The sequence below is a fragment of the Tachyglossus aculeatus genome, chromosome 27, assembly GCF_015852505.1.
Source record: "Tachyglossus aculeatus isolate mTacAcu1 chromosome 27, mTacAcu1.pri, whole genome shotgun sequence".
Taxonomy (NCBI): Eukaryota; Metazoa; Chordata; class Mammalia; order Monotremata; family Tachyglossidae; genus Tachyglossus; species Tachyglossus aculeatus.
In genome coordinates, this window is record NC_052092.1 from 2,434,309 (window position 1) to 2,456,730 (window position 22,422).

The window sequence follows — 22,422 nt, forward strand, 5'->3', positions numbered from 1 at the left end:
ACTTGTCTGCTGGGTGACCTTGGGCAAGTCACTTCACTTCTCTGTGCCTCAGTTCCCTCATCTGTCAAATGGGGATGAAGACTGTGAGCCCCACATGGGACAACCTGTTTATCTTGTATCTACCCAGCGCTTAGAACAGTTCTCGGCACATAGTAAGCGCTTAACAAATACCATCATTATTATTATCCCGGGTAAAGAGAGCACTGGGGAGAGAGCCCCCACCTCCCCATCCCAGCTGCAGGTGAGGGAAAGCTCAGCCACGGATCCTGGAGAAATATCCGGCTACTCATTGGGTGAGAACTTGGCTGTGAACCACTTATGAACTTTGCCGCTCCCACCAGCCCCATGACCACTTCTGGACTGTGAGCCTGTTGTTGGGTAGGGATTGTCTCTATCTGTTGCCGAATTGTACTTTCCAAGCGCTTAGTACAGTGCTCTGCACACAGTAAGCGCTTAATATGATCAAATGAATGGCCCTTACATCCAGATCCTTATACTCTATTGCTCCGTCTAACTGATTTTAGTGCCTGCCACCCACTATAGACTGTAAACTCGTGGGCAAGGATTTCGACTCCCAACTCGGTTGTAATTATACTTTCCCACGCGCCTAGTCCACGCAGTAACCGCTCAACAAAGCAGTGTAAGCAGCATAAAGCAGCAGAGTCAGAAGGATCTGGGTTCCGATCCTGACTCGGCCACATGTCCCGCCCCTCACCTAACCTCCAGACTGTAAGCTCACTGTGGGCAGGGAATGTCTGTTATTCTACACTCCCAAGCTCTCTGCACACAGTAAGCACTCAATAACTATGAATGGATGAATGAATGAGTGATTGCTGGGTGACCTTGGGCATGTCACTTCACTCCCTCTGGGCCTCAGTTTCTTGTCTGTAAAATGGGGATTAAGACTGTGAGCCTCAGTTGGGATGGGAACTGTGTCCAAGTTGATTAGGGTGGACTGACCCCAGTGCTTAGTACAGTGGCTGGCACATAGTAAGCGCTTAATGAATACCATAAAGAAAAAAACAAGCGGGTGGGCAAACGGCAGTAAAATGGCCCAGATATGCCATCAGCAGGACAGTCCCAGCCAGTTCATTCGATCGTACTTATTGAGCGCTTACTCTGTGCAGAGCAGTGTACTGAGCGCTCGGGAGAGTATAATACTACAATGAACAGACATTCCCTGCCCACAATGAGTTTCCAGTTCACCGCAAGAAGCCGGGCCCCAGCGGCCAAGGAGTCCAACTCTCCATTAGCACAGGCCGGCTTATCTGCAGGGAAATAAAGCGAAACCCACAGAAATGAGCCGAGTGGCATGTCGCCATAGAAACCGGGCGAGGGAACAGCGGCGAGCTGCTCCGCAGCGAATTTCAATGTGACAGCAAACGGGGCGGCAGAGCCCGGCGGATCGGGGACGGGTGGGGGGCTGGGAGAAATGGAGAGGGCGATCTGGGGAAGCAGGAAAGGGTGACTGCTGAAAGAGAGGTTTGGGGGCTTGGAAACAAAAGGCTTGGCCCGCTCTCCTACCCCAGGTGGGAGATTTGGGGCCTCCTTTATCTCTTTGGGTAAATAGAGGGGTTCTCCCCTGTCCACCCACCCAGCAGAGGCAGGGTGGTGATGTCCCACCTTGACCAGACCGCCCCTGCCCCAGATGCCCCCTCCTCTCTGGCTGTCAGGGAGCACCAGAGACAGGGCTGAGCCCCCCGGGGAGCTCAATAAATTCAATCAATCGGTGGCATTTATTGAACTCTTCTTGTGTGCACAGCACTGGACTAAGCACTTGGGAGTGGACTATAGAACCGAGTGGATAATGAGTCAATCCCTCATATTTATTGAGTGCTTCCTGGGTGCAGAGCACTGGACTAAACGCTTGGGAAATGATAGTGTAAACCCACCATGGGCAGGGATCATCTCTCTTTATTACTGTATTGTACTTTTCGAGCACTTAGTAAAGTGCTCTGCATATGGTAAATGCTCAATAAATACAATTGCATGAATGGAGTTGGGTAGACACATTCCCTGCCCACAGGAGTGTATATTCTAAGTGCCATAGGCTTATTCCTATTAGCCAGGTGAGTGGCTGGCCAGGCAATTGACAAACTGAGAATAATAATAATAATCATAGTTGTAGTGTTTTTAAGTACTTACTATGTGCCAGGCATTGTCCTAAGTGCTGGGGTAGATACAAGATAATCAGTTTGGACACAGTCCCTGTCCCACATTCATTCAATTGTATTTATTGAGCGCTTACTGTGTGCAGAGCACTGTACTAAGTGCTAGACAAAACATGTAGACAGGTGTCAAAATCATCAGAACAAATGGGGCTCCCAGTTTTACAGAGGAGGACACTGAGGCACAGAGAAGTGCCTGAGAAGTCTGGGCGTTGGGGATTGAGGGGGTCTCCAGCACAGGCCAGGCAGACCCCTTTCCTCACTCGCCACAAGCCCTGGATGGGGAAACACACCACATCTCCCTAAACCAGATGGCCAGGGCGGCCCACTCGCCCTTCATTCATTCAGTCGGATTTACTGAGCACTTACTGGGTGCACAGCACAGTACTAACCGCTTGGGAGAGGACAATACAACAATAAACAGACCCATTCCTTGCCCACCACGAGCATCTCCTCAGTTTTAGATCCTTCTGGCCGGTTCCCTCGTGGCTTGGGCAGTTGAAACTCCAGGGTAAAGTGGTGCTTAAGGAGAATCCGAGGGTCTGGAGGAGAAAGCTGAGAGGTCGGAGGCGGAGATAATGTAGGCACAGAGGCAGAGGGCCTCTTATCTCCGGCTTATAGCAGCTGCCCTGCCTCCGCTTTTCTATCTAATGCGTCCCTGCTTCATTTCGCCTGCAATTTAGAAAGCCACAGACAAGGGTTTCCTCCTTCAAGCTTTGCCTACTGAACAGGGAAATGAAAGGCGGCACCCTCGCTCAAGACCTTTGGCTTCCCTTCTCTCCGAATCCAGCCCTAGAACCGAGGATCCTGGCTTTGGCTCTGTGGTTTTTAAATGGTACTTGCTAAGCGCTAACTCTGGGCCAGGCACCGTACTAAGCGCTGGGGTGGATACAAGCTAATCAGGTTGGATGGAGTCCCCGCTCCACACGGGGCTCGCAGTCTGGAAAAATGCAAGAATCGATCTCAACGGCGCTCAGTAAGAGGGAAGCCTTCTCTCCTGGGTAACACCAAAGACCTCTCTATTTATATTAATTTCTGTCTCCCCCTCTAGACTGTGAGCCTGTTGTGGGCAGGAATGTGTCTGTTGTTATACTGTACTCTCCCAAGCGCTTAGTACAGTGCTTCGCACACGGTAAGTGCTCAATAAATACGACTGAATGAATGAATGACCAGGAGCCCGAGAAGGACTGGGGGAGACCAGAGGCCATTCCCCAGTGGTCCCATCCTGGGCCCAACACCCAAGGGCCTCCGGGAGCCCGTCGGGTCGGGGTGGGAGAGGGAGGGAGCAAAGGCGACGTTCTGAGTGTCCGAGCAACGTCTGGCAGCCGGATATTGCAATGCGGCTGGATCATCTCATTCCTCCGTCCAGCTCCGCACAGGAAGTCACCCCAAATGTGCCAGCCAAGGAAATCACCAGCCTGTTCATTTCCTGCCCCCGGAGATGGAGCGATCATCCTGGCTGCTAGCGGACCCTTTGACTCCACCGACTTCCCAAAGGCCCCATAGAATTCCTGTCCTCCCTTCCTCTTACACAAGCTGATCCAATCGTCTTGGACGGATCCCAGTGCTGGGCCCATAGGAACCACTTTATTAATCGATCGAATTTATTGAACACTTACTGTTTGCAGAGCACTGTAGTAAGCGCTTGGGAGAGGACATTAAAAGAGTTAATAATAATGGCATTTGTTAAGTGCTTACTATGTGCCAGACTCTCTCCTAAGCACTGGGATAGATACAAATAATCGGGTTGGATACAGTCGCTATTCCATATGGGGCTCACAGTCTTCATCCCCATTTTAAAGATGAGGGAACTGAGGCACAAAGAAAATAAGTGACTTGCCCAAGGTCACACAGCAGACAAGAGTCAGTAGACATATTCCCTGAGGACAAGGGGCCTACAGTCTAGAGAGATTTAAAAAAAAATAGTAGTAGCAGTAATAGTAGTACTAGTATTTATTAGAACAGAGTTCAGTGCTTAGAACAGTGCTTGGCACATAGTAAGCGCTTAAATACCATCATTATTATTGAGAACTTACTGTGTGCACAGCACTGTACTAAATGCTTGGGAGAATATAATAAAACAGAGTTGGGGGGTGTCTCAGAGTCTACAAGTTTAAGTGGGGAGAAGGGATTGGACACAGACAGTAGTGAAATGCAGCACAGACGAGGCTCCAAGTTTCAGTGGAAATGGAGGAGTCAGAGCACATGGGTATAATAATAAATACCAATAATAGAGATCATAAATACCATTATTATAATTATGATTGTCTCCACTCAGCTCCCCCAGACTGGGGCAGGGGGAGGCTGGGAACTATTCTAGAGATTCCCCACCAAGCGAGAAGAATGAATAATGTTGCCTAGTGGATAGGGCGTGGACCCAGGAGTCAAAAGGACCTGAGTTCTAATCCTAACTCCACCAATTAATAGTAATAATGATGGCATTTATTAAGCACTTACTATGTGCAAAGCAAGTCACTTTGCTTCTCTGTGCCTCAGTTACCACATCTGTAAAAATAGGGATTAAGACTCTGAGCCCCATATGGGACAGGGACTATGCCCAACCTGATTAGCTTGTATCTACCCCAGTGCTTAGTACAATGCCTGGCACATTGTAAGCACTTAATAAATACCACTTTTTTTAAAAAAAGAAGCATATAGTGGCATCCACTGTGGATCTTTCTCGGGGAGACAATAGAAAGAGCCTGAACCTGGGAGTCAGAGGACCTGGGTTCTAATCCTGGATCTGCCAATTCCTCTGCCAATCACTTTTTGTGACACCTTGGGCAAGCCACTTAACTTCTCTGTGCCTCAGTTTCCTCAACTGTAAAATGGGGATTCAATATCTGTTCTCCCTCTTACTTAAAACTGTGAGCCCCCATATGGGACAGGGACTGTGTCCGACCTAATTCACTTGTACCAACCCCAGCGCTTAGAACGGTGCTTGACACATAGTAAGCGCTCAATAAATACGATTGAATGAATGAATGAAGTACCGCACAACAGACAAACGCAGACCCCTAGACATTTCTCATCTCAAGGGAGCCCAGGCTCCCCTCTAAAATGGCCGTTTTTTTCTGACCACCAAGAGCTCCGAAGGACTTGTTAGTGGGCAAACGACATGGAAATCAGCGGGAGATGAAAATCTGAAAAATGCTACTGTCACGTTTCCCCACGCTCTGGAGAGACAGCCATTTGTCACAGCCCTCCTCACTCCTGCCTCTCGCTGGCTAATCCTGAGGCCTGGCCCTCACGGTCCCGGATTCCTGCTCTCCAAGGATTACAAGTCACACCCTCACCGGGACAAATTCACGTCAGATGCCCTCCTTCCACAGCCCCCTCGGGGTGGCAAGCAATCAATCAATCGATTGGTGCTTACCGAATGAAGCGCTTGGAATGTGTGTGTTTAGCATTGTTATGAACTCTCCCAAGTGCTTAGTACAGTGCTCTGCACCCAGTAAACAGTAAATACGATTGGCCTACTGACTACACGATAACAATATATTGGACACATCCCCTGCCCACAACGGACTTACAGTCTAGAGGAAGAGACAGACGTGGATGTAAGTAAATAAATGACGGCTATGGACATATGCCCTGTGGGGCCGGGAGGGGGGATGAATAAAGGGAGAGAGTCAGTCAGTCAAGTCAGAAAATAAGCACTGTACTAAACACTTGGGAGAGTACATATACCACTATAAAACACATGTCCCCTACCCACAATGAGCTTACTGTCTAGAGGATGATCTTACAGTTGTCTCCTTAATCTCCCTTGCAAATAAGAGGAGGAGGATGGGTTTGGAGTGGAAGTTGGATGGCTCTCCTTTCAGCCTAGACCCTGGATCTACCACACCCAAATCCCCAGGGTGGAAGACCAGGAGAGGGTGTGAGGCTGGGAAGGTGGGACATCTTTTCCAAGGAGCCTAGAACAGAAGGATCCCTGTCACAGAACTCATCACCCCCCTCCCAAACCCAGGGTTCTCTAAAGAGATGGCATCCCCAGCCCACCCCAGTTTTCCTTTAGGCTTCTGGTTTCCCCCTCAAGCAGCTATTTTGGGCTCCTCCCCCATCCCGAGCTGGTGTCTGGCCGACGGCCAGCTGCAGAGTGGCCCCGGGTGCCAGGAGCTGGCAGCCCCGGGCGAGCCGATGCCACGGCTTCTCGGAGTGGAGCCGGCGGGGCAGGAGTCCTTGCCCTGTCTTGATTGCCAGCCAGGGATGCATCAAGGAGCGGCCATGGCCTGGGCAAACCGCCTGCAGAGAGCCTCTCTCAGAGAGGGGTCAGAGCCAAGCCACAGCCGTGACTCTGCCTGGAAAATCCAAATCAATCCCGGGAGCAAAAGGGAGAGGGATGGGATTATTCGGGCAGGGGTGAGAGAAGAGGGGAGCCGCTAGCTTTAAGGTCCCCGCCTTCGGCTGGACGAAGGGAGTTGGGCTGAGGCCGCGGCAGGAGGGCATTGGGAGCCAGACCCTGGTCAGCAAGGGAGAGTGACTTCTGCCTTCGAAATCTTGGAACGCCTCAGGACGTCTGGTTCACTGTCCTCCGGCCTGGCAGAGAACGTGTCTGTTGCACTGTCATTGTTATTATTATTATTATAATAGTGGTATTTGATAAGTGCTTACTGTCAGGCTTGGTACAGTTGGACACAGTCCCTGTCCCAGGTGGGGCTCACAATCTCAATCCCCACTTTCCAGAGGAGGTGACTGAGGCCCAGAGAAGTGAAGTGACTTGCCCAAGGCCGCAGAGCCGACAAGTGGTAGGGTCGGGATTAGAACCCATGACCTTGCGACTCTCAGTTCTGGGCTCTAACCAGTACACCGTGCTGCTTCTCACTGCGCCATGCTCCTTCTCATTGGCCTCTCCCAAGTGCTTAGTCCAGTGCTCTGCACACAGTAAGTGCTCAACAAATACCACAGATCAATTGGTTGATTTAGCAGGGTGTGGGGGAGGCAGTTCAGTTTTAGAGCCACCCTTTGAATCCCCTTCCCCACCCGGGGCCGATAGCCTGGACCAGCTGCTCAAGTAAGACTTTTGGGAGAGCAGGAATAAGCCATAGCCCCCTGCCTATTCCTGCTTTGGAACTGTTTCTCATTATTAACAATAATGACATTTGTTAAATGCCTACTATGTGCGAAGCACTGTTCTAAGCACTTGGGGGGATACAAGGTGATCAGGTTGTCCCACGAGGGGCTCACAGTCTTCATCCCCATTTTACAGATGAGGTAACTGAGGCCCAGAGAAGTGAAATGACTTGCCCAAAGACACCCAGCTGACAATTGGCGGAGTCGGAATTTGAACCCATGACCTCTGACTCCAAAGCCTGGGCTCTTTCCACTGAGACACGCTGCTTCTCTAAAGAGTGGCGGTTTGCACTGAACCATTCACACTCGCTCGCCCAGTGCATTCTAGCCCCACTTTGAAGCCGGGGAGGAAAAAATGGGAATGTCAGGGATGGGAAATCACAGAAGGGAAGAGAGGGCTCTCTAGACTGGAAGCTCGGTGTGGGCAGGGAACGTGTCTACCGACTCAGTTGTATTGGACTCTCCCAACACTTAGTACAATGCTCTGCACACGGAAAGCGCTCCCTAAATGCCATCGATTTATGGGCACAGAACCAATGGCTGGCAAGATCTGCCTCTGGTGGGCAAAGCAGTGTGGCCCAGTGGATAGATCCCTGGCCCTGGAGTGAGAAGGACCTGGGGTTCTAATCCCGGCTCCGCCACTTGTCTGCTGGGTGACTTTGGGCAAGTCACTTAGCTTCTCTGGGCCTCAGTTCTCTCATCGATAAAATGGGGATTGAGACTGTGAGCCCCATGTGGAACATGGACCGTGTCCAACCTGAGTGACTTGTATCTACCCCAGCGCTTAGTACAGTGCCTGGCACACAATAAGTGCTTAACGAATACCATAAAAAGTGGAAGAGGCAGGCAGGTCCCTTCCTATAAGGATAGATTTGCCAAGGGATCACAAAAACCCAAGACTCAGCCTCCTCTCACCCAAAAAGAAACCTCGGGTAGAACCCACATTTGTTTCCCTTTTGACTCTATTAACAGGAAAATCAGCAGGCTACCTTGCAAGGAAATGAGAATGAGAGACCACAGCATTTTTGTGGTGGGAGTCACTGAGTGAATGCTTTCTGGAACAATGAAACAAGTCATTTTCCTCCACGATCTATTAGACTCCAGTTTAGCTCAATAAGCTATTGATCCTGGCTGGAGATACCAGAGCTCTGATTTATTTTCTAATTAACAAGTTCTTAATGCTTGATTTTGACAGACAAAATGTCTGTCGTCATCTGCAGGAAACCAAAGGTCCTGGGGTCTGGGGCTGGAAGATGGGGGAAAGAAGGGGAGTGACAGTTAGCTCCTAGTGGGCAGGGAATGTGTCTGCTTATCCTGTTGTATTGGACTCTCCCGAGCGCTCAGCACAACGTGATGCACCTAGTAAGCACTCAGTAAATACCACTGATTAATTAGTTGGGTGGTCATCTGTCAGCTTTCTCACCAGGAGCTGGTAAACTAACGACCCCAAAACTGACCAGTTGGGGGGTGAGGAGGCAGCTCTGGCAACCTTAAATGAGAACTCCTGCCCAATATTAATTGTAATAATAATGATGGTATTTGTTAAGTGCTCCTATGTGCAAAGCGCTGTTCTAAGTGCTGGGCTAGATACGAGGTAATCAGGTTGGACACAGTCCGTGTCCCACATGGGGCTCCCAATCTTAATTCCCATTTTCCATAGGAGGTAACTGAGGCTCAGAGAAGTACAGTGACTTGCCCAAAGTCACACAGCTGACAAGGGGCAGAGCCAGGATTAGAACCCCTATCCTCTGACTCCCAAGCCTGGGCTCTTGTCACTAGGCCAGGCTGCTTTTCTATGCCCTTAGGTACATATCAGTAATTTATCTATTTGCACCGATGTCTGCCTCCCTGACTCTAGACTGTAAGCTCGCTGGAGCAGGGAATGTGTATCATTATGCTGTACTTTCCCAGCGCTTAGTACAGTGCTCCGCACACCGTAAGCACTCAATACATGCGACTAACTGAATGAGTGAGGCCTCGGCCCCACCCAGCTTGCCTCACTGCTGGAAACCAGAAGTCTTGATGTGAACAAGGCAGTACTTCAAAGCACTGTGCGTGTTTGCCCAGAATCAGGAGGTGGGGGGGGATCCTTATTAACGCCGCCCATTGGCCCAGGGACAGACAGAGCTGCAGCTAATGCTGGGGGAATGGGAAATCGGGCCTGTCCTGGCCTTCGCCTTCCGCTCCGCTCCTCCACGCCACCTCTGCCTCCGCAAACCCGACCGAGTCTCCGTCAACAGCCGCAATCCCCAGCAACCGAGCGGACTTGGCCGACCTTCATTTCCATAGGGCCGCATGCCGCCGATAAGGGAGACGCCCCTCAGAGCGGCTCCCTCTTCCCTGGTCGTTCTAAGGCCCAGAATGGGAGCGTGAAGGGTGGCCGGGAACGAATATCAGGATTTTGTTAATCCGGCCCTCCTTCTGGTGCCTCGAACGAACCCCCATGTTCCACTGCCCTCGCTCTTTAGCTCTGGAGAATTCCCACCAGTTCCTTGACAATCACACCCTGGGCTCTAATGAACGGCACGCAACTAGAATTACAGGGATAATCTGAATAAAGCACACCTTCGTGGCCAGCTCCTCTTCTTGAGGCAGCCTTTCGTGCCCAACGTGTCATGAAGGAAACAGCCTTGAAAAATAAATACAACTCTGGAGGCAACACACAACATATCCACACACGCCTAGATACCTACACCCCTACACACCCGTTCATTCATTCAGTCGTACTTATTGAGCACTTACTGTGTTCAGAGGACTGTACTAAGCACTTGGGAGAATACAACAATAAACAGACACATTCCCTGCCCACAACGAGCATCCGAGGCTGTGTCATTCTCTGGACATTATCTGGAAAATGATGTTGGAATGATGCAACCCCAACTACCCCACGGGAAATAATAGTAATGATGGCATTTGTTATGTGCTTACTATGTGCCAGGCACCGTTCTAAGTGCTGGGACGGATATGAGCAAATCGGGTTGGACACAGTCCCTGTCCCATGTGGGGCTCCCAGTCTCAATCCCCATTTTACAGATGAGGTCACTGAGACCCAGAGAAGTGCAGTGATTTGCCCAGGGTCACAAAGCGGACAAGTAGCGGAGCTGGGACTAGAACCCAGATCCTTCTGACTCCCAGGCCGCACTGCTTCTAGACTGTAACCTCGCTGTGGGCAGAGAGTATGTCTGTTTTATTGTTTCACTGTACCTTCCCCAACATTTAGTATGGTGCTGTGAACACAGTAAGGGGTCAATAAATACGATTGACTAGAATTTAAAGACCTGTACATAAGTGCTGTGAGGTTGGGGTGATTATCAACTTTCCAAAGGTCACAGATCCAAGCGCCTAGACGACGCAGAGGGAGAGCAAGCCGGGGAAAAGAGAGATTAATCGGGGAAGGCCTCTTGGAGGAGGCGTGACCTTACTTCTGCTGCCTGTCCCCCAAGTTCAGTTTGAGCACACAGTGGATTCTCAGGTCTAGAGCCTCTTCCCGAGGGGAGATTCATCCAAAGGCTCTCTGACCATCCCTCTTTCTTTGGCTTCCGCCAATCACGAGTCAGCAGAGCCGGCCGGCCCGTTGTCGCAAAGGGAAGGTCATGATCGCACCCTTGAGCCAACTGAGCCTGGCTCCCGGCCAGAAGGAAGAGCACCCATGGGCCCTCAGCACCCCGTTTCGCCCTCCAAGCCATGGGCCTTCTCCCCCCAGCCCCTCCCCACCGGCCCCAAGGACCGACCGGCCCCCACGGCTCCTCGGAGGCAGGGGGTGTCAGTCTAGTGTTCACTCCAGGCTGGAGACAGGCGTTCTGTCATGATGGACAAGCCTCCTGAACTGCTCTGGAGACCACGTGTCGGTTGGCCACTCCCGGGGCCCCCCTCTGCCCGAGGAGAAAGGAAACCAAGGGAGGGGATTCTTCTGGCCGAGCTCTAGCTGCAGCTCATTCTGGGGAGGGGCCGTGGCCTAGCCGAGGAGGAGGAGGAGGAGGAGAAGGTGGGACTGTGTGGCCCCGTCAAAGTCACCAGAAATGGCAGGTGGGCACCACTCCGGGAAAAACAGAAAGGGAACCCGCCCCGATGATATGGAGGGAGTCGGGAAGAGGTGCTGGAAAAGGGTGGGAAGGTTGGCAGGGGAGAAAGGGAGACACCCCCTCAACACACAAACACACACAATCCCCCTCAGTGATTTTTGTGGCTACAGTTGCTGTCTGAAGAGGAGCAAGCAGCCCACCACATATGCACACATACACACACATCTTGCAGTAGCCCAGCAGGCCTAGCCTCGTCCCCAGCTTGTTCTGTGTCCCCCAGGAAGAGAAGAGAGTGCCTCTCTCTCGTGTCCCCGAGTCTGAGAAAATGGCAGTGGCATCCATTAACCCAGGCCACGGTCGGCTCCGGGAGGCCGAGGTCAAGGGCCCCACACACACGGCTGTCTGCAGGAGCGAGAACAGGGCCTGTGTCTTTACAAGCGTTTCATTCATTCATTCTCCCTGCCTCTCAGGACAGTCCCTGACTGCAAGGATTAAACAGATGCCCCTTGGGGATAATTGCCTTCGATTCCGGACTTGGGAACCAGAGAGCAACCTAGCAAGTCATAATCCCACTTGGAGCCATAAATGCACTCCAAACCATTTCCCGTCAGGTTCCAAGCGGGCTTCCAGATGACTCACTTCTCCAGAACGCCGTCCCTCGGGAACCCAGGGGCCAGACTTTACGACAAGATGGATCGCTCCCCTCGGCCCCCTTCTCAAAGCAGTTGGAAAACAAGACGCGGGGGCTTGGGGCCGGGTCCGCCCCAGCCAACAGTGGGAGCCACTTACCCCGTGAGGACCACCACGAAATCCATCACGTTCCAGCCATTGCGCAAGTAGGAGCCTTTATGGAAAACAAATCCCAGGGCGATGATTTTTATCCCGGCCTCAAAGCAAAATATTCCAATAAAGTAGGGTTCGGTGTCGTCCTGGAGAGAAAATGGAACAGCATCCATCAGTGGTATTGATTGAGCGCGGGGTGCAGAGCACTGGACTAAGCGCTTAGAAGAGGACAGTATAGCAGAGTCGGGAGACATGTTCTCTGCTTGCAGTGTGCTTACGGTCCAGGGGAACTATTAGGAAAATGTGCTGTTAATGTGGAGAGTGTGGGAAAACACACAAACTTTTGAATTAACTCCCCTACAAGAATAATAATCATTATGGCATTTGTTAAGCGCTTACTGTGTGTCAGGCACCGTTCTAAGCGCTATGGTAGATACAAGCTATTCGGGTTGGGCACAGCACCTGTCCCACATTGGGCTCACAGCCTTAATCTCCATTTTACAGGCGAGGGAACTGAGGCACAGAGAAGTGAAGTGACTTGCCCAAGAAGAGAGTCATCTGCCAAAGCCCAGCACAAGACTGGCAAGTTAGCCAGCCTGGATCCCAAAAGACAAGCCCCAGACAATTTCCCCTTCCCTGGCAGTGTGGTCTAGTGGAAAGAGCAAAGGCCTGGGCGTCCGAGGACCTGGGTTCTAACCCCAGCTCCGCCACTTGTCTACTGTGTGACCTTGGGCTAGTCATTTCATTTCCCTTGTGCCTCTTTTACCTCATCTGTAAAATGGGCTGCATCCAACCTGATTATCTTGTACCTGCCCCGGGGCCCAGTGTAGTACTATTACAGTATGAAACACTATTAAAAAAAAAAGAAAATGTCTGGGTGAAGTCTGCCACCCCACCCAACTGGGGCGATATCCCAATCATAAAAACGGCCATTTGCTCTGAATCCTAATCGGGGGCTGGTTGCCGGCACTGGCCACGGTCAGGGAGAGGCTGGTCAGAACTGGAACCGCGTGAAAGTACCAGGCAATTTGGATGGGTGACCTGGTGACTCTCCCACCTCACTGTGGCTCCCCAGAACCAAGTGAACGGTGCGTGGTGGAATAGTCTATAGTGCAGACACTAGAAACCCAGCGGAGAGAGTTCCATCCTGAAACCACCTAGGATTACGGAAAATCATTACCGTTTCCAGTTGGTTTCCTAATGTGATCCCTTGGGTTTCAAATGGCAATCTTAACGGGTTTGGGGCGGAGTGCTGGGAAAGAGAGGCTTGGTTCAAAGGGCACTTGATATGGTCTCCTCATCCCCGTGGCCCCTCTGGTGGGGAAGGAAGACGTCCATGATGATGGATCGTCACTCCGTTAAGTGATGGAGACCGGCCCCTCCTGACCTTTCTGGTGAAGCCAATAAGGAAAGATGAGAATTGGGCAGTAGGTGGGTCCAGGGCTGAGCTAGAAAGCTTAAGAATAATAATAATAATAATAATAATAATAATAAAGCATTTGTTAAGCACTTACTATGTGGCAGGCATTATACTAAGTGCTGGTGGGGTGGATACAAGCAAATCAGGTTGGACACGGCCCCTGTCCCATATGAAACCCACAATCTTATTTATGTATTTATTAATGGTAGTTGTTAAGTGCTTACGGTGTGCCGGGCACTGTTCTAAGCGCTGGGGTAGATTCCAGATAGCTGGGTTGGACACAGTCCCTGTACCACATAGGGCTCCCCATCTTAATCCCCATCATACAGATGAGGGAACAGAAACACAGAGAAGTGAAGTGACTTGCCCGAGGTCACCCAGCAAAGAAGGGGTGAAGCCAGGATTTGAACCCAGGTCCCGCTGACTCCCAGGCCTGGGCTCTAGCCACTAGGCCGCCCTGCTTCTGAAAGGTTCTGGGTGAGCCCTGGGCTTTGAGCGGGTGGACCCTGTTCTTTCCGACTATTTCCCCAGGCAAAGTTTCTGAGGCTTGTTTGAAACTCATAGGGAAGGCAGAGCCAAGCAGGGGTCTCCCCTGGTCCCCCGGGATAATAATAATGACATTTATTAAGTGCTTACTATGTGCAAAGCACTGTTCTAAGCGCTGGGGAGGTTACAAGGTGATCAGGTTGGCCCACGGGGGGCTCACAATCTTAATCCCCATTTTACACGTGAGGGAACTGAGGCACAGAGAAGTGAAGTGACTTGCCCAAAGTCACACAGCTGACAATTGACTGGGATCTCCTCCTGGCTGGGGGGCGCGAGCCTGCACCCTCCAGGTTCGAAGGAAGGGGAGTCGTTCCAAGGAGGCAGTGTGACCTAGTGGAAATCAATCGATCGTACTTATTGAGTCTTACTATGTGCAGAGCACCATACAGGATTAGCAGACATATTCCCTGCCCGTAACAATCTTCCAGTCTGGAGCGGGGGAAAAGAGCTCAGGCCCGGGAGTCAGAGGACCTGGGTTCTAATCCCCATTAGGCCACTTGTCTGCTGTGTGACCATGGGCAAGCGTTCCATTTTTTTGTGCCTGTTACCTCACCTGTAAAACGGGGATTTAATACTTGTGCTCCCTCCTACTCAAACTGTGAGCCCCCAGGTGGGACCTGATTATCTTGGATCTACCCCAGCGCTTAGTACGCTGCATAGCACATAAGAAAGCACTTGAGAAATACCACAGTTATCAGTATTATTAATCCAAGGAAATTGTACCAGGGGCATGAAAGAATTTCCAAAGATAAGAAATGAGTTTCCCCAAACCTGGAAAGGTATCAAGGCTTTTCAACCCTGCCTGGGGCAATGTAACTAGAACTGTCCCTTATCAACCAATGAATCATATTTATTAAGCACTTACAATGTGCAGAGCACTGTATTAAGCATTTGGGAGATTACCAAAAAACAGGGCCGGTAGACGTATTCCCTGCCCACAGCTGTGAGCCCGTTGTTGGGTAGGGACTGCCTCTATATGTTGCCGACTTGTACTTCCCAAGCTCTTAGTACAGTGCTCTGCACACAGTAAGCGCTCAATAAATACAAATGAATGAATGAGATTAGATGGGACACAATGTAGCCCAATGGAAAGAACCCAGGCCTGGCAACCAGAGGACCTGGGTTCTAATCCCAGCTCTGCCACTTGCCAACTATGTGGCCTTCGGCAAGTCACTTCACTTTCTGTGCCTCAGTGACCTCATCTGTAAAATGGGGAGTCAATCCCTGTTCTCCCCCCTACCTAGACTGTGAGCCCCATGGGGGACCTGCTGACCTTGTATCTACCCCAATGCTTGGAGAAGCAGCATGGCTCAGTGGAAAGAGCCCGAGCTTTGGAGTCAGAGGTCATGGGTTCCAATCCCGGCTCCTCCAACTGTCAGCTGTGTGACTTTGGGCAAGTCACTTCACTTCTCTGGGCCTCAGTTACCTCATCTGTAAAACGGGGATGAAGACTGTGAGGGATGAAGACTGTGAGCATGATGTGGGACAACCTGATGACCTTGTAACACCCCCAGTGCTTTGCACATAGTGAGCACTTAATAAATGGTAGTAGTAGTACTACTACTACTACTACTACTACTACTACAAAAATGCTTGGCACATAGTAAGCGATTAACAAATACCCCAGTGGTTATTCCCGGGTCACAGGGGCAGGTCGGAAGAAGGTGACATCGCAGTGAATGACACCCGCTGTGAGGGTTAAGGTCAGTGCCGAATTGGAGGCAGGGGGCTGGGCCGATTGACCTCAAGGCCTCTCTGGCTCTAGGAGGGCTCGGTGGCTCATCATCATGACACACACAGGTTCATTTCCCTTCACCCTGGGCTGCCCAAAGCCCAACTGTGGCCGCTCGGCTGGAAAAGTCTGGGGCCCACTCTGACAATAACAGGGATGTTTCATGTGGAGCCATCCATGCTCTCCTTCCCCAGAGGTGCCCAACCCAAGACGGCCAGTACAGAGGACAGGTGGAGTCTGCAATGGAGGAGCAGAATGTCCCTGAAACCTTCACAGCAGAGATCTCACTGGGCCAGACAGTCATTTGTATTTGAGAGCTTACTGTGTACAGAGCACTGTACTAAGCGCTTGGGAGAGGATAATAGAACATTAAACAGACACAATCCCTGCCCCCAGTGAGCTTAGACTCCAGAGGGGGAGACAGGCATTAAACAACAGTCATGGGCCCTGCCAAATTCCAAGCAGGAACTTTTGTGTCTTCAGGGGTGTCCTGATCAACCTCCCCACGGGCTGCAGCTTGGTGATTGTTTATTGATCGTTTGATGGCCCCTTTCTGTAGGTTGGCACTGTCATGTCAATGGATCATATCACTGCCAACCTACAAAAAGGAGCCAGCAAGCAATCAATAATAATAATGGTGTTAAGTACTTCCTTCCTATGTGTCAGGCACTGTCCTAAGCACTGGGGTAGATAACAAGGTAATCAGTGATATTCATCAAGTTCTTTCTCTTTGCAGGGCACTAAGCACTTGGGAGAGTCCAATACAACAGCGTTGGGAGACATATTCATCTCCCCTCCCAGCCCCAAAGCACGTGTCCATATCTGTAATCTTATTTATTTATATAAATACTACTACTAATAATAATAATGATATTTTTAAGCACTATGTGCCAAGCACTGTCCTAAGCACTGGGAGGGGGAAATACGAGGTAATCAGGTTGTCCCACGTGGGGCTCGCGGTCTTATTCCCCATTTTCCAGATGAGGGAGCTGAGGCACAGAGAAGTTAAACGACTTGCCCAAAGTCACACAGTTGACGAGTGGCAAAACTGGGATTAGAGCCCATGACCTCTGACTCCCAAGCTAGGGTTCTTTCCACTGAGCCACACTGCTTCTCTCTAAAATGTCCATCTCCCTTCTAGCCTATAAGCTCCTTGTGGGCGGGGAACATGTCAGTTAATATGAACTCACCCGAGAGTTTAGTAAAGCGCTCTGCACACAGTAAACGCTCAATAAATATGACAGTAAGCGCTCAATAAATACGATTGAATGAACGAATGACTCACTGCAAGGAGCTTACAGTCTGGGGGACTTGCAGTTTAAAGCACCTCCAAGGCAGATGTTCGGGAAAAGAAGTTGAATGCTTCCCCCAAAGCAGCGCTCAATAAAGCGAAGCAGCCTCCGCTACCACACCTCAGCTCTAGCACATAGTAAGCGCTTAACAAATATAATTGTTAACCATTATTTGTTAGCTGTAAGCTCGTTTTGGACAGAGAATGTGTCTGTTTATTGTTGTATTGTGCTTCTCCCAAGCGCTTAGTATAGTGCTCCGCTCACAGTAAGCGCTCAATAAATACGATTGACTGACTGACTCCGCCCATCCAACATGGCTTTTCCAACGTTTTCTTCCCACGGAAGGCAGAGCTGACGAAGGGAAGCTCTTGCTCCGGGCCTGTGAACTCCGGCGGCTGAACAGGGGACCTTGCAGCTATCGATAAAACAGGCCACGAGGGCCCGGGGATTAGAGAGCGGAATGTTTAGACACCCACGGCAGTGTTTAGAGGAAATGGAACCGACGAGGTTTCGGCAAGCCGCACATTCTCAGGTGTCTAGTGTGCGAGCTCAGATTGCCCCTTCCGAAGCGGGCTTCAAGGATTGATTGGAGGTGGGGAGGCCAGATGGTCTTTGGTGGGGGGGGGGGGGGAGGGGGAGAAACTATATTAGATTCTGAAATCAATCGGTGGTATTTAATGAGCGCTTACTATGTGCCTAGCACCGGGCTAAGGGCTTCGGAGCACACGGCACAACAGAATTCGCAGACAGGTCCCCTGCCCATGATGAGTTTACAGTCTAGAGATGGGGGCGAGTCACTCATAATAGTGGCATTTGTTAAGCACTTACTATGCGCCAGGCACTGTAATAATAATATTATAATGTATGATAATAGTGGTTGTGTGAAGTGCTTACTATTGATTCATTCAGTCGAATTTATTGAGCGCTTACCGTGTGCAGAGCACTATGTACAAGCACTGTTCTAAGCGCTGGAGTAGATACAAGTTTATCATCATCATCATCAATCGTATTTATTGAGAGCTTACTATGTGCAGAGCACTGTACTAAGCGCTTGGGAAGTACAAATTGGCAACATATAGAGACAGTCCCTACCCAACAGTGGGCTCACAGTCTAAAAGGGGGAGACAGGGAACAAAACTAAAGATACTAACAAAATAAAATAAATAGAATAGATATGTACAAATAAAATAAATAAATAAATAGAGTAATAAATATGTACAAACATATATACAGGTTGGACACAGTCCCTGTCCCCCAAGGGGCTCCCCGTCTTAATCCCCCATTTTACAGATGAGGGAACTGAGGCCCGGGGAAGTGAAGTGACGTGGCCAAGACCACACAGCAGACACGTGGCGGAGCTGGGATTAGAACCCAGGTCCTCCTGACTCCGGGGATCTATCCACTAAGCCACACTGTTTCTAAGTGGGATGAGTACCAGCAAATCGGGTTGGAAGGAGCAGTTTAGAATACAAATGAGTGATAAGCAAATTACAGTATCTAATTTGATAATAATTTCTAGTAGAGAATGGAAATAAATCCCCCTCGCTCCCAAAGTAAAGGCTGGGAAGGGTTTAGGGGCTGGTCGTGGCCGGTAACCTGGGCATGAGCCCGATCTCATGACAAAAAGATTTCACGGGTCGCCCAGCTGCAAACCACGGGCAGCTGTGGCAACCGGCCGCCAGAAGGCCCAGGTGCTTCGGCTTCGAGATCATAAATCGGATTCTATTTGACCTCACGTGCGTCTGTTTGCTTTGGGCATGAATGGGGTGCTGGGCTTCCGAGTTATTTCCCTCGCATTCCCATTCGAAGCTGTTCCTGCCTACTAAACGGGGCACTAACGGGGGGTGGATGGAGCGGGGAGATCTCCCTGCCCTTCATGAAGTCGGCTGGATTAGCAGCTGGGAAGCCGAAATGGCCCGCCTGTCTCGTTCCCGTAAAAGGAACGGTGCTTTGCACGTAGTGAGCGCTTAACAAATGCCATCATTAAAAACAGACTGTGAGCCTGTTGTTGGGTAGGGGCCGTCTCTATATTTTGCCGATTTGTACTTCCCAAGCGCTTAGTACAATACTCTGCACACAGTAAGCGCTCAATCAATACGATTGAGTGAATGAAAAGTCAATGGCTCTCCTCCGCCGTCTCCGAGTCTCTCTCTCGGGCCGAAATCCGGGAGAGGCGGCGGGCCCGCTCTTTCGGGGGCTTGGGGGCGTCCTCCGTGGCTACCCCCGGCGGGCCCGTGGCTAGAAACTCGATCCAGGGCGAGGCCCGGCCCGCTACTCACCAGGCGCTCGGACATGGGGGTCTTGTCTCCGTCAGGCAGATGCTGCTCCAGTGCCAGGACGATGCAGTTGGCGATGATTGTGGCTAGAATCATATATTCAAATGGAGTGGGCACTGTTAAGGAAAGCACTGTGGCCGCACGGACTCCTGAAGGGTGGTCGCGGGGCGGGGGTTATTGGATTCTTTGGCCTGGGGGCCTGTTTCCCGCGGCAGGGTCCCTCCCTCGGCCCCGCCTCGTGATAAATGACCAGGAGAGGGAAACGTGCCCATTTCACCCCGGGCCCCTCCCCACCCCGCCTTGCTAGTCTCTTGGCGAACGGCGTTCAGAAAGCAACTAATCTGGTTTAATTGGAAATGGCTGTTGAGGACAGGGCAGGGCAGGGCGGAGCCCCCCAGCCCCACCCGGCCGGGCCCAGAGCCCCCCGTGCTCCACCCAACCAGGCCCAGAGCCCCCTGCCCCACCCGGACCACGGCTACAGTGCTCCAACGCTTAGAACAGTGCTTGGCACATAGTAAGCGCTTAAATACCATCATTATTATTAGTATGAGAAGCAGCGTGGCTCAGTGGAAAGAGCTCGGGCTTTGGAGTCAGAGATCATGGGTTCAAATCCCGACTCCGCCACTTGTCAGCTGGGTGACTTTGGGCAAGCCACTTCACTTCTCTGGGCCTCAGTTACCTCATCTATAAAATGGGGATTAAGACTGAGAGCCCTCCGTGGGACAGCCTGATCACCTTGTAACTTCCCCAGCGCTTAATACAGTGCTTTGCACATAGTAAGCACTTAATAAATGCCATCAGTAGTAGTAGTAGTCGTATTACCCGTGCCCACCAGACCGGACCTGGTGGGCCCCGGTCCCACCTAGTCCAGAGCCTCCCATCCACACGGGTTCAGGCCCAGAGCCCCCCGCCCCCGTCCAGGCCCAGGGTAGCCCAGCCCCGCCCCTCGCTTGCCCCCGGGGCGGTGGGCATTGGGCACTGGAGCCCACTGTTGGGTAGGGACCGTCTCTATATGTTGCCAACTTGTACTTCCCAAGCGCTTAGTACAGTGCTCTGCACACAGTAAGCGCTCAATAAATACGATTGATTGATTGGAAGCGGCGCTCAGCACCGAGGACGGTGCCCGTTGAAGGAGGGAAGGAGAGAGGGAGGGAAGGAGAGAGGGAGGGAGGGACCCAACGGTACCCACGCGTGCCAGGGTGAGAGGGGGGGCGCGCGGCCCGTCGTGCACGCGACTGGGGGAGCGCGCGTGTCAGCGTGGGCGCGCACCCGACTGGGTGTGTACGCGCGCGCGGATCCCGGTGTGCACATGGGCGTGTGCGCCGATTGGTGTTGATGTCAGCCTCCCCCTCCCGAGACTGTGCGCTCGTTGTGGGCAGGGATCGTCGCTTTTATCGCTGTATTGTACCTTCCCTGGCGCTTAGTCCAGTGCTCCGCACACAGTCAGCGCTCCATACAATGCCTGCTCTCCCAAGGGCTCTGCACACACTAAGATCTCCATATAGACGACTATACGAACGCCTTGCTCTTCGCAAGCGCTGTACACACAGTAAGAGCTCCATAAATACTACTGAATGAATGCTTGCTCTCTCAAGCGCTTAGTCCAGTGCCCTGCACACACTCAGCGCTCCATAGAATGCCCGCTCTCCCAAGCGCTTAGTCCAGTGCTCTGCACACAGTAAGGCTCCACAGGATGCCCGCTCTCCCCAGCGCTCTGCACCCGGTCAGCCCTCCATACAGACGGCTGAATGAAGGCCTGCCCTTCCCAAGCGCCCAGCCCAGCGCTCCCTCAGGACGGCCGAATAATCACGCTGGCATTTGTTAAGCGCTCACTATGCGCCAAGCGCTGCTCTGAGCGCCGCTGTTCCCAGGGGCCCGGCCCAGCGCTGTGCACAGAGTCAGCGCTGCCCGAAGAGGGTGATTGAACGTGTTTGTGGGCCCCCCGGAGGAGGAGGAGGAGGAGGGAGCCCCCTCCCCTGTGCCCGGCGGTGGGCCTCGCCCCTGGCAGGGAGGATATGGCCACTCGGTGATGCGCTTGGCGTACTTGCGGATGATGTTGTCCTCGCTGAAGATGAAGAGGGAGCGGTTGACGGTGAAGCAGTTCTGCTTGACGGGGATGGGGTTGTAGAGCGCCATGGCCCGGGTGCGCTGCGCCTTGGACTGCTTGTAGGGCACCCGCTGGGCGGGCTGGACGCCCCCGGGCCCCCCCAGGCCGCCGCCGGTTCCTCCGGGCCCGCCGCCGCCGCCGCCGCCGCCTCCTGCGGGCCCTCCGGGCCCCGTCCGGCTGTTGCCCCGGGCGCCCCCGGCCGTGCCGGCCCCGGCCCCATAGCGGCCCAGAGGAGGGTCGTCTCCGAAGCGAGCCATGGCGATGCCCCCGGCCGTGCCCCCGCCGCGATCCCCGGGGCCGCCGCGGCGGGAGGGAGGCGCATCCCCGGCCCGCGGGGCTCCGGGCGGCCGCTCGGGGGGAACGACCCTCCCTCACTGCCCGCTGCCCGCGGGCGAGGACCCTCCCTCACTGCCCCCTGCCCGCTGCCCGCGGGCGCGGCCCCTCCCTCAGTGCCCCCTGCCCGCGGGCGATCGGGGGGGGGGACCGACCCTCCCTCACTGCCCCCCGCCCATGACGGCGGAGCGCGGCCCCTCCCTCACTGGCCACTGCCCCCGGGCAATGAGGGGGTCGCCCCCGCGAGGAGCGTGGCCCGCCCTCCGGCCCGGGGCTGGCCGCCTCCGAGGGGCTGCGAGACCCTCGGCCTCGATGGGGCCGGGCGGGCGGGCGGGCGGGGGGCTTCCCCCCACCTCGGCCTCGGTAAAGGGGTCTTCTTGCCCCTCAGGTTCAGCTGGGGGGGTGGGTGGGGGGGGGTCTTCTCTCCCTTCAGGCTCGGCTTGGGGTCTTCTCACTCCTCAGGCATGGCCAGGGGGTCTTTTCTGCCCTCAGGTTCGGCTCGGGGGTCTTCTTGCCCCTCAGGGTCAGCTGGGGGGGTGTCTTTTCGCCCCTCAGGCCCGGTTGTGGGGGGGTCTTCTCGTCCCTCAAATTCTACTCGGGGGGGGTCTTTTCTCCCCTCAGGTTCGGCTCGGGGGTCTTTTCTCCCCTCAATCTCGGCTCGGGGGGT

At 52.7% G+C, this 22,422-nt stretch overlaps 1 protein-coding gene across 1 annotated transcript in view; it reads right to left on the reverse strand.

The window, feature by feature from the left end:
* CACNA1B (calcium voltage-gated channel subunit alpha1 B) overlaps positions 1-21,679 on the reverse strand; it is a 203,806-nt gene extending 182,127 nt beyond the window's left edge. The window contains 3 exon segments of the mRNA XM_038767811.1: positions 12,056-12,195; positions 19,319-19,424; positions 21,333-21,679. Of these exon segments, the coding sequence (XP_038623739.1) occupies positions 12,056-12,195; positions 19,319-19,424; positions 21,333-21,679 (593 nt within the window).
* Positions 21,680-22,422: the final 743 nt, after the last annotated feature.